The 17,697-nt window shown below is 40.0% G+C and overlaps 1 protein-coding gene across 2 annotated transcripts in view; it reads right to left on the reverse strand.

Annotated features, from left to right (window-relative positions):
* The window catches only part of creb5b (cAMP responsive element binding protein 5b), a 40,677-nt gene continuing 22,980 nt past the window's right edge, over positions 1-17,697 (reverse strand). For both annotated transcript variants that reach the window (XM_055227551.1, XM_033981717.2), the window contains 4 exons: positions 5,582-5,884; positions 3,828-4,055; positions 3,173-3,281; positions 1-2,262 (listed from right to left, as the gene is read on the reverse strand). In XM_055227551.1, the coding sequence (XP_055083526.1) occupies positions 2,108-2,262; positions 3,173-3,281; positions 3,828-4,055; positions 5,582-5,884 (795 nt within the window). In that variant the 3' untranslated portion in view covers positions 1-2,107. The remainder of the gene's footprint in view (positions 2,263-3,172; positions 3,282-3,827; positions 4,056-5,581; positions 5,885-17,697) is intronic.

A 17,697-nucleotide genomic window follows, 5' to 3' on the forward strand; every position in this document is an offset into this window, starting at 1 on the left:
GATTGTTACAGAACAAGTGCTTTATTGTTCATACCGTAATGTAACTGCAGTGATGCTTTTCCATCTGTACAAATGTAAACAACTTTAGACCATGACAGACACATGTATAAAAGATGCAGACAATGGAATTACCAGTTCATTACATTAAACGTATGTAAGCAGTGAAATAAGCCTCGACGAAGGACAGAAGGCAACAAGTGCAAACGTAACTGTATTTTACACATATGTACCACTCATTTACTCCTCTCATGAAGAAAGGTGGTTGCATTAAATGTACAGGATTACGTAAAGGAATATTATGTACACTATATATAGTTTAATATTTAAAAATAATACAATTCTAATATCATTAATGCTTTGGAGATCATCTCCCCTCAAATAATTGCACACACACTTTGAATTTTCAACTGCTAATGCAGTACACTGTTACAATGAAACTACTGTTTCCAGTTGAACTTGAGGTCAATACAACATTTTCACATGCAAAAAGGTTAATTTGGAATGATCTATGAAACTAGATATGTTTTAAAAACTACAACCAAATATAAGGCAAGCTTCATATCAAAATGCTTGGTATGACAAAGCCCTTTTTGAGAGAATGCACTTCTCTATCTCTGAGACCCATCACTCCACACAGACTGAAGAGGTCAGATCAGAGAAAAACAGTCCAATGCCGCAGTTAGCTTCCTTCATACATGGAGCTCTTGAGTTTTAATGGGGGTACAAACTTAACAGTTATTTTGGGCCTCTGATGATAAGCTCACCTTTGTTTGGACAGATATAATATCATAAAGCCAAACACTTCGCTGGTGTGTAGAAACGGGCAGTCACTGAGAATTACTTGGACCTTAATATGGCTATTTGAGCCTCTGTGAGACAGAGGGCAAAGTGCATAGACAGCTCTGCGCCCGCTCCACCTGTTAGTGGAATGTATCTCATCCACCCATCTGTAAAACACAGTGCATAATGGTCATGCTCATTAAGCAACATTCCTGGTCATCGGGAAAAAGTACATGAGAAGGCATTATGTTTCAAGGCAGGGAGATGGAGAAGCTCAAGTCTAGTTCAGTCTATTCCATTGGCATTTTGAAACACATGAGATGCCTGAGAGAAAGCACTGATGGAGAGTTCAAAGGTCATATCCAGAGCAGTATCGCGCTTCCTTCTAGGCTGATTTTTGGTCTTACATGCAGCAGTCCAGTCACAGACGCTCTTCTCATAATTACCTTGAGAAGAAACATTGATTGTTCTGAAGAAATGATAAGAGTGGCAACACACTGCCCACGCTCATGTAAAAGGCTTCAGGCACATTGTGACACAAGCACAGATACAAAATGCTCCTCTGATAAACATGCCCATCCACACTCTACGAGCTGAACTTTGTTCTGAGGCAGAAAAACACATGCGTTCACAAACAAAACAAAACAAGAGGATACACTTATAGTCATTAGGAAAGACGATCCGAACACTGGATCTAAATGCATAAAGAGAAAGAGCCACTATATTAAAAGCTTCGATTGGTCCTGGAGAGTGGAGTGTGAACCCCAAGCTGCCTCACTGGTGTCACAGTGTACAGTTCTAAAGCTACAACAGCGCTGCATATGGCTTGGCCATATCAATCACAGCGAGGAGATACTTTACAAACAGAATAAGTGTCGGACGATCAATACTGAGATGTATTGCTTCAATTTGATCATATACATTTGTAGCACTCTTTTAGAATACCACTGTGGGTAACAGTCACATCCATGTCCCCTCGGGCAGCTCTATGTTTCATATGAACACTACATAGAGCTGATAGAGTCTCTGTGACACAGTCTGACCTGGGGGGCTGCTGTGGGGGCAGTCTAAGGGTAGTGTCCATTTCTTTATGAATGACGCATCGGTCCATTCTGTACCACAAAGAGCTGAAAGTCTTTTAAAGGCTGTATGGGATTAGCTAAACTGACTTTGAGCAAAAGCTGGTTAAACAGACCATAGAACATTTAAGCATTGCATTAGTAAGGTCTGTTTATAAAAATACACATGAAGCTACTGTATAAAGAGCTGAGGTTTGTCGTCATGAGGGAAGGGCCAGAGCACAGGGGCTGGTCAGTCTCTCTGTTCTCTAGTGAATAGGGTTAATGTCTGTGCGATGATTGGCCTGTCCGTGCACACCGCTGCCCCCTACAGCCGTGGTGGAGGTGGTGATGGTGTTGTGCTGGATGACTTGCTGCTGAGCGCACACTGGGGCCGGACTGCCCGCGGGACTGGACTCTGGACCTGGAGACAGTAACAGCACTGAGGAGAGGAGCAAACTAGCAAAACACATACCAAAACAACCCTCCATAAGTTACCACATGGCCTTCAAAATGTTGAGAGCAATAGAGCAATAAAGCCTGATGAGAATGCCTCACTTTTATGAAACAACTGGGGTTACACAACACAAAACAATCTTATTGTATTTTTTCTTAAAAGTATAGCAATTGTGATTAGATTTGCGATCCATTTTTAAAAAGGAGGATTCCATTCAGAGTGCGTATACAAACTCTAGGAGCATTAGCATTTAGAGAAAGCTGCAGGACAAGAAGTCTGGCAAACTAATACAAGAATCCAATGAGTTTCAGAATACAAGATTTTTCTATAAAAATACAAAATATTTTCTTCTTTGTAGAGGACATTTTTTTTAAATCAAAATAATTGCAGCTTTTGAGTTTTGATACTTGCGCCAAATTAAATTGAGGGGGGGTGTAATTGAATTGCAATTTTAATTCCATTGCGATATGCTATTTGTGTTATTTTCCTGTGCCTCACGGGGAGGTGCCTCCTCCCAATTACACTCAAATGTCACTTGTATCCGTGTCATGGGTGGGGCTCTGGTGTCAGAATGATTGGACGTGGGTGCTGTTAATCAGAACGAGGTGGTGCATCTATGAGTTTGAAGTCTATAGTCAGTGACATGTTAGCAGTGCGTGGGAATGCAGAAAAGCTTTTGGAATGGAAAAAAGTTAGTGTGCATTTGCCAGCTAAAGTCTTTCCACTGAGATTCTGACTGTGTGAAAGACACATATCTGTTACTACAGACTAAGATAACATGTATTTTCACATAGTAATTATTTTATCAGGACTTGGTTGAAAGGACATAGATAAAGTGTGTGTTGTTTTAAACTCCTAATGTGAATGTATTACTCACTGAGGTAACCTTGGGACTCCTTCTGCATGGTGGTGATGGGGCAGTCCTTATGTGTGAGGAGCAGCTGCTTGAGCTGAGTGACCTCGTTCTTTAGGAGTGTCACTTCATTCTGAAAGACACAAAACATTTATTACACATTTGTGTTGAGAAACGTTAACCTGAATAGACTATTATCATTTATTAGGAACAAAAAAATCAGTTATATACATTTTTGTAATTAATTACTGGAGCAATTAAATAAGATTAATTGAACATCCCTGGTAGTTGATATACCTTATTAAATAGTACAGAAAAAACTATGCCCTGTGCCCTAAACGTGCATTGTATAATTTTTCCGGTCCACCAACTGCTTGCGTCCACCGAGATTTGATTGCTTTGCCTAAAATATTACACAATATGGCATTAAACATGTATATCTCCATGGAGACAAGCAGGTGACATCACAAGACCAAGTTACAGGTTAGGTCTGTGGAGACAAACGCATGATGATGAAGTTTCAGAATGAATCTTTAAAATATGCAACGAGTGCACTTTGCTACCCTTTTAATTTTAAGTAAACTCTCTTAAGTAAAGTGTTTTTCAAGACTTTCCAATGATGCAATATCTGTAATTAGTAGTTTTTAGATAAGTGTCAAATGATCTGTTGGTGGAATACCTGCAGTTGCATGTTGGTCTGTGTCAGCTCCTCTGCTTTTTTCTCTAAAGACATGACCCACACTTTTCTCTTCTGTCGGCACCTGGTCGCCGCGGCCCTGTTGCGTTCTAAAAACTTGCGGCGTCGTTCATCTGGGTCTTCGTCCACGACTCGCCGGCGACGTCCGCTGCCTGGAGGAGGTGACTGCAGTGTCTGTGTGGGCTGCATCTGCTGCGTGGCCGGGGACATCTGGAACAGCATTGATAGTTTTTATTTTTCACATATGGATGAATATACATTTTGGCCCTCAATGTAGCCTTTTGCCCCTCAAAGGGATGGTGAGAATGGTAAGGAGTATCTATTTTGAGTATGAGTATTGTGCTGAAACAACTGTCAGTGGTTACAAAGGAGATCAAACTAGTCTGTTCCCCTAAAATACAATAATTAAAGACCATTTAATCAAAAATCTCTTTGCAGATTAACTTTTTAAAATGCAACACATAATTAGGTTTGGCTCTTGGCACGCTAATACTAATTTTGGCCCACAGAGGAAAAAAGGCTTGAGTACCCCACTGTAGACAATATATCCACTACTACGGTATATACTGCAATATACTACTATACAGACAGTCAAGCCTTGAATTGAAACTGTACCCACTGAATAAAATTGGTACCTGTTGTTTTCTTAAGTCACATACTGCATCACTGATTTGTTTGCAGATGCCACACCTACAAAACAACTAGTACACCTCCCCGTCAAACTCAGAAGTCTAAACATGCATCTATACATTACCCCACTTATTGATGTCTGGCGCCTGTCCAAAAACAACACCTGCTTGTACCCGTGTGCCATTGCCAGGCTGTGGGCAGGCCTATGGGCGTGGTTGTACCCTGAGTGAGTGACTGCACTGAGTCACCTGGCGGCCTGCTTTGTTAAAGAGGTGTGAGGGAGCAGTTTCCACCAGACCACCGCCCACTTCCCTCAGACAGACCGCTCTAGACAGAGTCTACAGGAGTTTCTGAGCTTGCAGTGCACTGACAGATCCTGACAGGGACTTGGCAAGGTCAAGCGTGTTCAGTCTTCAGCTCATTACCATTTTTATAAGTACCACGGAAAATACAAGCTTCTTTAATGGCCCCTGTGCATACGCTGAGTGTTGTTCTAATGTCCTAATAGCACATTTGGAACATATAGTCAATAGCATTTCAGGCCAAAATACTAAGTATTGTAGCAGACGATGTAAAGACTATGTAATGATACTTACAGTATCAGTATTAATGCAGTCTTTTGCTATATCCATACTTCAGTACGATAAATATTTTGTATATCTTGGCAGCACAATCATTTTTGTTTAATTGGAGTAATCACGCATGCACCTGTGCTTTTGCACCAAAATGCAAATATTAAAAAAACGCCATGCACTAATGAGACCCAGAGAAGGATTACTTGATTGACTGCTGTGACAGTTAAGGGTTATGCCAGTCAATGAAAATAAGACAGCTATTTAGTCGCTATTGTTGGTCCAGAGCATCTTATAATGTCGGAAATCTTATTCATACAATGCTGTTCCATTGTCATTCAAAAAATAAATAACATACAGTATTTGGATCAGTTTGTGATAACTTGATATAGAATGATATTGTGTATCCACACATAAAATGCATCTCTAATCAAAACTAAATTACATCCCTCCGTAGCAGTGGTCATGTGCTTTGTCTCATGCATTCTGGGTAATATGTCCAAGAAAAGCTCTAGTAGATGCTGGGTGTCTCACCTGTGAGGAGTGCATAGGTGCGTGGGGAGAGCTCTGGTGCGGGTGTCCCGGGTGCAGATGGGGGTTGTGGGAGTTGTGGTGGGGGGCGTGTCCTTGGTGATGATGCGCTCCGGGGCTGTGGTGATGGTGTCCGTGGTGCTGGTAGGCGTGGGGTGGAGCTTGCAGGTGCGGGTGTGGGTGGGAGTGCATGTGGTGGTGACCCTGCTCCTGTCGCGAGGTCATCATCTCCATCATGTGACCCATAGAGTTCATGTTGCCGTTGGCGATGGCTCCAGGGTGCTGAGAAAGTGCAGCTTTCAGCCTCTGAGTGGACAAAAGAGGGAAAATTAATCAGTCCGTCCGCACTGATATCCAAGTCGTTACTGTGCAGAGCCTGCCCGCCATAAAATGATGAACTGCCTCATAAATCTATGTGTCACTGTGAGAAATCAAAGCTAGTTAGCCTGTCCTCTGTCTATCCTTCAAAGCTGTCAGAGCCCCATTTCAGCACCCCTCTTTTCATATCACTAATAGCCTTTTCCTCGTAACGATGCTGTGTGACTGAGGAGCTGTCTGTGGGGTGAGCCATGTCATGCGCTGCTTTGTTGTTTTAACCAGTCTTGATCTATATGTACTGTGGTTGCCAATGCAACCTCTCCTCAAAAATATCAAAACAAAACTCCTTAACCACAGGTCAAGGCAAAAAACATTGCTTTCTTTTTATGTCTACTTTTAAATATTGTAACAGCAAAAGGCAGAGGAATGTAGAGGCAGACACCACAATAAATACATTTTATAGTTCATACTTTTTTTAATACAATAAAACTTCTACATTTCCTGAGTTTTTGTTTTGATTTGACTCTCACAGTTTTGTCCCGGTGCGCTCCCTTCCCCCTTCTCCAGCTGCTGTCAGTAGTCCACACTCTGTCCAGGGTCCGTATCTTTTAACAACCTTCACATTCATGATTCCCATTGGGAATGACATCCAGCTGGTTTGGATCACGCAGCAAAGACATGGTCTGAACTCTCCCTTCTCTCACTGTCTCTGAGTCCTATGCACCACACTGAGTTTAGTTTCAATTTTATAGAGTTATGTGATGGACTTTCTTACTCATGTAGTGTTAAGAATACATAATACTCAAATTTGAAAAAAAAAAACAAAAAAAAACTCTTGATGCTCAATACTGATTTCAATAACAATAATAATAGTAATAGTAATGTCCAACACAATTATAGTTAATTATAGTGGTCTTACACTAGTTCTTATATATATATCAGAGCTATTCAGCTATTCAATTTTTTTTAAATTTTTGATAGTTTTTACAATATCAATACCATCTAGCTGCAATAATGGTTTTACTGCAAATTATTATTTGGGTATACATTTTTTTGACAACCCTATTTTCATGTGATAATTTATACAACAGTCTCATTGTGGGAAGCTGTCTCATTCATTTAAACAGAGGTGCTCTTGAAGCCAGTGTGAAATTATGAGCTCGTCAAGCCAGTTTTCTTTGAGAGCAGTTTCTGTCAAAGATGCCGATCATAGTGTTAGTGACATCGCTGTACACTACACTTCCTATGAAACTCATGTCACTCTTTCCCTGTTTAAGCATACAGCAGTGCATTCGTAAACCACTCAGACCCAAACACCTTCTGACCAACTTCAATAAACTATAACAACAGCAGCAGCACCTTAATACACAAACACCACAAATGATCGTGAGAAAAGTACCATGGCATAAACATGACAGCAACAAGTTACAGAGTTAGTAAACTATTTTTAATACATGTGTCTTAAAAAATAATAGAAATATAGCTGCTTACAAGTCTTCAGTGTTGTGGATGACATCTTTTGAATATCCAAAAAGAGTATAAACACAAGACACACCTGATACCTTCCTCAGAGCTCCTCCACAAACCCCTCCTCCTGAAACCCAACACCAATCAGAGAGTGACAATCTCCAGACACTTAGTCACAGCATCATCAAAATATTGAATCTTTGCTTGTGCATTTGAGTTTTTATCTCAATATAAAAGCGAAAATTTGCACAAAAACAATATAATTGATTATGTAATGGTAATTAATATGCATGCATGTTGTGAAGAAAATATTCTTTGCGTAAATGCATTTGATCTGTGTCAGTCTGTCAGAGACCCAGACAAGACACTCACATGTGTGTAGACTCAGCAGGCACTGTCCCCAGCCCACAGGAAACTCAATCTTGTTCTACCTGTCCTCAGGTGTAAAAGCTGATTAACTCATGGCGGTGAAATAAAAGTCACTCTGCTTTGATATGTATGTAGCTTTGTAATTCTGGTATAAATACACAGAGCACAGATGCTCTGGGGGGGAGACTGATGAGAGATTTGCTTGTGACGCCGGAAGACTGCCAGTCTGTGGCCAGGGCAGGCCCTGTCCTGTCCTATCTGTTGTAACAAAGAATTAACCCTTTTGTACTTTATAACTCACCAGACTCACCAGACAATTATATTATTATTCCTCAAGATATCATTTTCACAACAATTAGATACCTAAGCCTGAACAAAGGTGGCTCTTATATTATTTGTACATATATATTTTTTTTGGCTATTCAAGTTATAGCCACAAGTTCTGCTTCCACTTCTTATTAGAGCTGTAAACCTCTGCAAAGCCTCCATAGTTAGTATTTAAGTCAATCTAGATTTTAGCAAAAGCTATTAGCCAAAATCCCTCACAACTGAGAAAAATCAGCTGCAGTGCATGTGCAATTATATCCCAATATTCCAAATTGAACCTCCATATATGTGAATACATTCAGTATGTGACCCAGCCCTAATTTGTATAGCCTGTAAGCAACACAGTAATGTGCCGGGAAGGACATATAGGGGTAAGGGGAGGTGCTGTGGGACAGTGATAAAAAGCCTAGGGGGTGGGGTGGGGGAGGGTGAGGGGGGAGACTTGATGGCTTCAAGTGTCTCCTCCCGAGCAACATGGAGAGAGTGCACATTTATTAGTGTCTCCAGATGAGCCCAGCTGGCAGCGCTCGGCTTTCTGTTTATTAAATGAATTTAGGCTGCATCCAAAGAGCCCTTAAAGTGTCAGAGAACAGAGGGGTCAAAGATGCTCAAAGTCCAGGTCAGAAAAAGGTAAATACACAATTTAGACTCCACAGGTTAGAGTCAGGTGACAAAACAACTTTGTAAACTGCACAATGCACAACACTGAGGGGAGAGCAGGTCAATCAGTTTTTGTCTCCTGTGGACAAGCCCATTAAAATGAAGTTCAAGTTCAATAGAAAGATGAATGTTTAAGTATGAGTGGTACATGGTAGCATGGTTGTCAAATACAAGGATTTCAGGATATAAGGCGAACTATGGAAATACTCTTGCGGAGGGTCTGCCATTTTCTTGTCTCTGTGAAGATGCTATTGCATTAAACTAATTTATCTCAATGGAGATGAGAAGGGGGTGGCAGAAGTTACAGGTCTTCTTTGTGGAGAGGCAATCCCACTGACAGAAAGAATGCATATTTTTCAAGGTATTTTTGAGCAATAAAAATCTGGAATTTAAATAACTGCAAGATATTACAGTATCATCTTCATAAAGACAAGCAGGTGGTGGATCCTCCAGTAAAGTTACACAGTTACACAAGATTAAAGTTACAGCAATATGGCAAATATGTGTGGTCTTTCTGTCAGACTATTATTTCTCAATCAAAAAACTTATATAGACGCCATCTGAATTTATGACATAAAATTCTAAAATTATGTGAAATAAAATCTTACCACAATCTTTGCCTATCCATGTAGCTGCACTGCAGGACTGGTTCACTCTCACTCACACTCGAGTGGTCCACCTCTTTAAGTCTTTGCATCCATGACCACAGTGACGCAACAGAGGGACGTTAGCATAGCGCTGATAGCTGTCTGTGAGGCCTAAAAACCCTCATCAGTGCCTAATGCCTCCTGAACACATGGTTGTATTTCTCCAGACTTGACTAAGCACATGACGCAACCGCCGCATGCATTTGTCTCTAATAACACATTCAGATACACTTCTCCTGCTGCAACATGGACGCCACAAAAAACAGTCATTAAACAAGTGCAGGTGTGAGCCTGTGGCGGGCACAGACCTTGTCCAAACAGTCTCTCTGCCAGTCTAATAGAATTAAAAAGAAAAGATGAACAAGATGAACTTATCCTTGTAATATGTCAGCATTTTTGCCCTCTGGTGTTGAATCTACACTGTCCTGTTAAATAAATAAATAAATAAATGAAAGGTGTCTTAAGTTATATCATTGCATTTTCCTAATGTTTTGTACAGTATAAGTTATGTACTGTTTGTATGGTGTAAATTATATAGTCTGCATATTTTACTTGAACATAAAAACATCTGTCTGTAGATATATCTATATAGATCTTGCAAAAACCAAAACAAAACCACAAAAGTGCATTATTCACTCTATACTCGGTAATGGCAAGCCAGTATTTTAGTCACAGCTGCCCTGAGGTAGAGTGACGGAAATGAGGCGTCCAATCTCCGCTATCTGCCTCTCTGACCATCACTCACACACCATACTAGGCAATGTAGTTCCAGTGTCTTGCCTAAGGACACAACAACAGTTTCCTTTAGAACCACTTCTGCCCCACCATGGCACCTGGTATTCTCAGCTCAATTTATCAAATGAGATTAGCAATTAACAAGCAGGTAAGGCTAATTTACTATTACTATTTATATTAGTAATGGACTTTTAAGACTTTTTATTGTGTATATATTAACTAGCCTGTAAATTAAGTTAAAGTTAAAAAGTTTGTCAAGAGAAGCCAGGTTATTATATTCTTCTGTTTGGATGAATAACCACAATTTGTTGGATGCATAACCATCATTACTTATCATATGCAGTCAATGGATTTTATTTGTTTAAATTGCCATAGCAATTAACAGTTCATAACAAAATAATCCATCTTTTGAATGGTGAAAAGTCCTCAAAATGGCACCTGAAACCAATGAGTATCCACAGACACCACATTTCATATATTGTGTCGTGTGCACTGAAAGCAGGATACTTATTGATTTTCCATTATAAAAACACTGTCCACAGTTTGGTTATCTTCTGACCCGAGACCAGCCATCTCCTCTGCGACCTCTGACCTCTCCACTCACTCGTTTTTTTTTAGAATGTCTCCTTTATGTGGTGCGGAGATACCAGGTGATCAGCCATTAATGATATTTATGAATGTGTGCTTCCTCTCCTACACTTTGGCTTTGAGTGATGTCTCTGTGAGTGCTCTGGACAGTTTGAGCTGCTCAGATGACTTCATATCTATTAACCCAAGGAGGAGGAAGGACCAGGAGCTCAGAGCAGGTACAAGCACAGAACAAGATGGGTAAATCAAACCCATCGAGGTCGTGGTGAGCACTTTTATTTCCCGTGTACTGTCAGGGGACCTACGGACCCCTGGCGCCGAACAACTGAAAGATTTAACCAGTCTGCAGTCATTGTTCTACTGCAGAAACATAAGAGTGCGTTTGAGATATTTTATTGAGCACCACACTATAATGGTCAAGGGGTTTGGTCACAGCACATGTACAAATGTCAATAGCTTTCTGAGTAGGTGGTATTCTGCTATTTGATATTGTAACAAGTTCAGATGGAGGAAATGCACTGCTTTTGAAAGAAACATCCAAACTTATGATCCACAAAGGTTGAAATTTATCATTATTTGTTGGACACTGGCTCCACAAATCTGCCATATTAAGCGTTTGTCTTAAAGTTCTTTCAACTGACAACAATCATCATCATCTGAGGTTGAATAATGCACCATTTTCTGAAACTATAATTTCACTTTTGTTTATTTATGCTTATAAAGAAGATGTCAAACTTTGTGCCATTTTTTGTTTCAGGTGGATAGTTCCAGTAATTACAGATATTACCCATAACTAGGTGCATAAATCTGCAATATGACAGGTATCAAAATCTACCATGAAATCTGACCTGTCCTCTATCTCAGTCTCAAACTATGGGTATTATAAATGTTGTGATGTCATAAATGCAATGTATTCTGAATGTCTCTCCTCACTTTTCACTCCCATTTCATTAGTGATTGCCTTCCTGTCAAATAGAACTTATAGTTAAAAAAAATAATAATTCCAAGATTAGGGCAATCAAGAAAATCTTCTGAATTTGTCCTGTTGCATTTTTCATTGTAAGGGAATATTGAGAATTGTTGCAAGGACATTTTTTGGTTACCTAGCAGTGCATGGGGTTCTGTACATCACAGCTTTAGATTGGCTTCACATCTGCTGTTAAACGTTTGTAGTTCTATGACTTCACTAAATGCAGAGGATCTAGTTCCACACTCCTCAAATGCTCTGGTGCTGCTGCCCACAAGAGTCAGCCTCTGTCCCCTAAAACTCCACATCCCCATTAGCCCTGTTTTATTAGATTTCTCTGTTCCCAGAGAGGCAGTAACATCCCCCACTCCTCTCAGCACACACCTCTGGCCTGCTCCTCCGCCCCCTCTGCCGGCGCTTGCCAAGAGCTGGGGACTGTTAAACTGATTTCCTCTGGGAGCAGCCAGGCAGACTGTCTGATGGGAGTGCTCGGCTGTAACGTCGCCCCCTCTGTCCGCTCCCAAATCCTGGTCTGGGCACATCATACAGGGGCTGCCAGGGACTCAGAGAGTTTGGGGTAAATATAAGTGGACCACAGACAGGCGGACCTTGCAGGCAGACAATAGACAGACCATGGACAGGCAGACACATGTATAGGGCCCTTTCTCAAACATCTTCAAAACTACATGGCCCTATTCAGTTATGCTCAGCAAGACTTTACTTGCTCATCATTTTCCACTATAGCAAAGGTGAGCTGTGTTGTCATGTGGCTTGGTGGCATTAAATCACCTTAAAATAAAGTCAGTGAAAGCTGCCAGCTGTTAGACAAACAAGTTAGTTTGGCAAAAAATTCAGCAGTGCCAAGCCAAAAAGTGATATGAGACACTAAAAGACATCTGACGTAGCTTATCTAATGTTAGCTATCTGTCATTGATCTTGGAATAAGAGAACGCTTACAACGTGTGTATCATATCATTACAAGCGGTTACTGCTATTAAACGTTAAAGAAGACATATTATGCTTGTGTCAGCTATACAGTTGTAATCTACACTCGTGAATCATTAAGTTATAATTTGTTACAATAAGTTTCTACAAGAACTTAACTACAGAAACAAGTCTGCTGGCTTCCTGGTTAGAAAACTGCAGTGCCCAATGCGTCACCGCAAACGTCATCACAACACACCTTCAACAGCTGCATATAACGCTAGTGAGTAGCAGATTTTTTTTCATTTATACTAAAATGACTATGCTACACCGTCGAATCCTAAAATTGGAGAACGAAGTAAGTACAGAGGAGAGAGAGCCTGCCAGTTGCGGTGAGAATGGGCGTCGATCGGCAATATGCTGTCTTGAAAATAAATGATTAAAGATTGCTCAAACATTCACAGATCACTCCAAATACAACTTTGAGGGGGTAAATGAGAAGGGAAAAGAACTATAACATGGTTAAAAGCTCTGAAAAGTAAATAGGTCTGCTTTAAATCGCAAATGCATGGACTTTCAACTCACCATTGTTAGAGTTGTTTTGTAATAATTCCCCCCAATCAGTGTCCGGCAGCCTGTTGATGTCACATTTTAATGTCCACTAGGCTCCCAGGTGTCCACACCGGTGGACCGCTGGTGGAAAAGCATGAAAGCTGGGCAGAGGCCGGTGAGTAATACTGAGTATACAGCTGAGATCTCCACAGACACTACAGATTAGCTCGATTATGGACAAAAATAATAATCACCATTATTTAAATCATATTTAAAATGACAGTTATTCAAAAGATTGTTATAAACGTACTCTACAAGTATGAAGGTATACAATCTATGAGCAACATTTCCACTCAAGGAAACCTGTACGAGGCACTGAGCACACTTATAAGTTAATTGTAATAATATGAAATTAAATATTAAATTTGATTAATTGCACAGCCCTATGACAGATCTCCACAGCCAGAGACAAACCCACACAGGCATAGCCGCACTGGAGTGGCAGTTGTCCCAGGGCCAGGCTCTTTGTGCTCTGTGGCGGAGGGCGCAGCGAGCCTCACGCCCTCTAAAGAAGTGTGCTCCAAAGCATGTGCTCATTCTCTTGGCAGCGTCTCCACCCTGTCAACTTAATGGATGGGCCTCTGACTCCAGTCTGCATATCCCCACTGTTCCTCTTGTAAAGCCCTGCTCCAGCACAACCTACACTGTTATCACAACAAGCTTAATCTGAATAAAGAAAATACCCAGCCAGGAAGACTCTGAGGACCCAATAATAAAAAAAAAAGAATATCAAACATCTGCACTGAGTAAATGACTGAAGACTGTACATTGCTAGCTTCATGCAACATTAGAGGATTTTGAACAACGAAATACTAAAACCTGATTAGCAAAAGTATGTGCCTATGTTGTTGACCTGCGGCCTCCCTCCTGCTCTAGCCCCTGTGGTCTCGTCTGCTCAGAGATGGAAGTTAGTTCACCAAAGTCTATTCAGAAGATCTGAACCATGAGCAAATTGCTTTTACACACAGCCTCTTCAGCGTGGCCAAAACAACAGGCAGTCGTCCCAATGCAAACAGATGCCACGCTCTGGACAAACCCTAGTCCATAACCCCAGGACCGCTCTGTCACTCACTCAATGCACACAATGGCATTTTGCACTTGGCTTCAGTTGCTACAACAACAGCTCACTTGTGTCTATATGAAATATATGGAGCTAACCTTTCATGACCGACTGTTAAGTACGCAGATGTCAAGCAGAAATTTCTCTGTCACTGTCCAGCCAGTGGAGAGTTTAAGTATGAAAATAAATTACTTGTGGGCAAAGAGATTGGAACTTTTGTAAATGCCCTTGAACCACAGCGTAAATCATTCTGTCAGTAAATTAAATTTGAAATCAGCAATGCAAATAATTCAGTAATAAAAATCATTTCAACTGCACATTTCCTTTTTTAAGGATAGTTATTTCCTTTTTAGCAAGATTTGAATGCATTTTAGTAGTACTGAACAACAACCAAACTATCTAAATATCTCAAAATGTCAAAGTAATTGTCTCTGTGGAAACAACTAAACATAGTCTAATAAAAATGTCTACATGAGTTAAAATATACTCATACTTGAATTTTTTATATTTATTTAAAGGTCTTACTGATGTGATTTCAAATTCAGATTTTTTTTAAGTAAATTAACAATTGTCAATATATTGAGATTCTGTGTGCTCAATAAAATAAGTTTAGTCCTTAGTATTTTTTTTATTTTTTATTTTTTTTACAGTGAATACATTATGGTTTCTTCCATAAAGGCCTACATACATACACGCATAGGGTTTGGTGAGGAATTGCTGGATCCGTAGATACAGCTGTGCTCACGGTCTCTCCTCGATGACATCATACAACAACAATGCCACCATTCAGTCTTCACACAGATGTTTCTACAAAACCTGGAGTTGTGCTTTTACTGTGCTCCTCCTCACAACAGCATTCAGCCTGAGGTGCTCCACAGCTCTCAAACATGCACTCTACATGTAACACTGTTGTATTATATTATATTGGTAATGGTAACTGTATATAATCAGATAATTAATATATAGTCTCTGTAGGAAAATGAATATCTTGATGTCCCGCTAATAATAATCACATCATATGTTTTGCAATTCCTCAAAAATTTGCTTAAACATGCTGAGGACTGTAGAATTAATTACTATTGTGCAGAAGTATCACCTTGTGTCACCTTGTGTTTTGAAGATAACTATTCAAGTTTTTATTCTTTTACATTTGTATCAAGTCTTATTGCAGCTTGTTGACACTTTGATTGGAATTGTCTTGTCATGTTATGTCTTGTAGACAATATATCATGCATCTCTACATGGCTGCCTATTTCATAAGACTCAAACCATTCATGGTATATAGAATCTTCATTTTCCACTTGAGTATCCCACAGCTGGTTATAATTCCTCGCTATAATATTAAAACAGTAAAAGTGGGCTAAAGGAATTGTAAAAAATAAAAAAGTTGCATTGGCACTGTAGAAACACTTCACTTATTGGTTCTCCTGTGTGCTATGAAATGTGTCTTTAAGAGTCGCAGCGTTTTTTCCCTCCCCAAGTAAAAAGGAGCACATTTAGAGTATGCCAGGAATTATGTCATCCAGCTCTCCAATGCCAGCTCCATGGCCAACCGAGCTGCGAGAGGAGAACATACATACTATTGTTTACCTCATAAAAAAATCAGCACCTCGCCTGATGCTTAGTGACAAATTTATTGTTCTTAGTAACAATGTAAACAACGGGTAATTCAAAGTTAATTCATAACACATTTTGGTGCATGGATTCCAAGTTGTGTCTGATTGAAGAGAGCAGAGAAAAGATATGAAGAAAAAAACTGTTGACACGCATCGAGTACTGACGTCACTGTAAACCAGCTCGATAAGGCAATGTTTGGGCTTCCCTAGTTTGGGTGAGAAGGATAGCAAATAGAGCATAAACAACAGTAAACAACAATACGAACTTGTACCTAAACATTTTTTCACTACTTATGCTGCTTTGGTCATTTTAAGAACCATAAAACAATATTAATAGTGTAGATACAGTTAATATTATACAGTTTCTGTGAGCATTTGATATCACAAAAGTATTATTTAAGAGTACCTAGGACTGTGTAGTTCTATCTTAAAACAGATTGGTATAGGAAAAATACATTGAAAATTTGAAGCATCCATAAAATGTTATTTATGGTTCGACCTGTGCATATTAAATCAAATATTATTTAGAAATATAATAAGTATAATTAATTAAATACTCAACAAACATGCGCCCTTCAGTATATAATAAATGAATAAAAGTGTATTCATGAGTTTCAGTTTGCTAGTTAAAGGTGGCATTTGGAGGACATACGGCAATTCAAAAGCTGCAGTATTTTGTTTTGAACTGTTTATTGCTGTGAAACCAGTGCTAATTTTTCATCACTCTGAAACCCACAGATAAGTTTACAAAGGAAAAGTGAGTAATGTATCCTCGTGTTTTTCTTGCTCTGTGCATGCCTCTGTGTGTTACTGCACAGTGCTGCAGAGTGGAGCGCACAGTCTGTTCACAGGGCCGTGTGGAGGGGTGACGTAATGCTTTGGCCCGGGCTCTGTGGAACTTGGCCTGCGCTCTGCCCAGTTTCCTCCACTCTGTGAGGGTCAGTGATCCCACAACCACCAATGCACAACACACAGCGCCTTATTCCCTAGACCACAACAGAGCAGAACGCAACCACAAAAGAACAAAACACCACAAAATGTCACAAAACACCACAAAGCACCAAATAACACCACAAAACGCCAAAAAAGCCACAAACGAAGCCATAAAAAAAAGTAAAACCACCATAGACCTGAAGAGAACCACACTCTCCCACAACTGAGCAAAACAAATAAAGCACCAATAAAGCAAGACACAAACCATAACAGAACATAAGACAACTACATCAAACAGAAGAGAACCAAATTCTACCACAACAAAAGCAACAAAGCAAAAAAAAACAACAGAATTATATGCAAACACAACAGAATTATACACAACACAATCAGAGCAATGCACAACCACAAGGGAGCCAAACACAATCATAACAGAATCAAACTCAGTACAACATGCCACCATGTTTCAAACAGGAAGTGCTCATGTGCATGCATCCAGCTCCAAGTTCACTTTACATTGAAAAATTGTCACCCCTCTCGCTATAACTGTTGTTGTGAGCCTCATCATTGTGGTCTTAAAATGTTCGCATTAACCTGCTCTACATGATCCTGGTATTTTTATTTTGCTATTGTGTCAGTAAATCAAGATATGAACATTAATAACAGACAAATCAGGCAACTTCTTTCCCTGATGTCGCTCCCATTGCTAGCATTAGCAACAAGTTTGATTGACAGTGTTGCTAACTATCTGCTCCATGCTAAACCAGCAGTGTGAGCGGGAAGGGGTGTTACCTTAAACAGTCTTGCTCCAGACTGGCTCTTTGGTTGCTATGATACTCGTGATCAGAGTTCCAAATATGGAAATCGGCTCTAAATTTGACCCTGTAACTGCTCGC

This window comes from Periophthalmus magnuspinnatus, chromosome 16, assembly GCF_009829125.3.
Source record: "Periophthalmus magnuspinnatus isolate fPerMag1 chromosome 16, fPerMag1.2.pri, whole genome shotgun sequence".
Classification (NCBI taxonomy): Eukaryota; Metazoa; Chordata; class Actinopteri; order Gobiiformes; family Gobiidae; genus Periophthalmus; species Periophthalmus magnuspinnatus.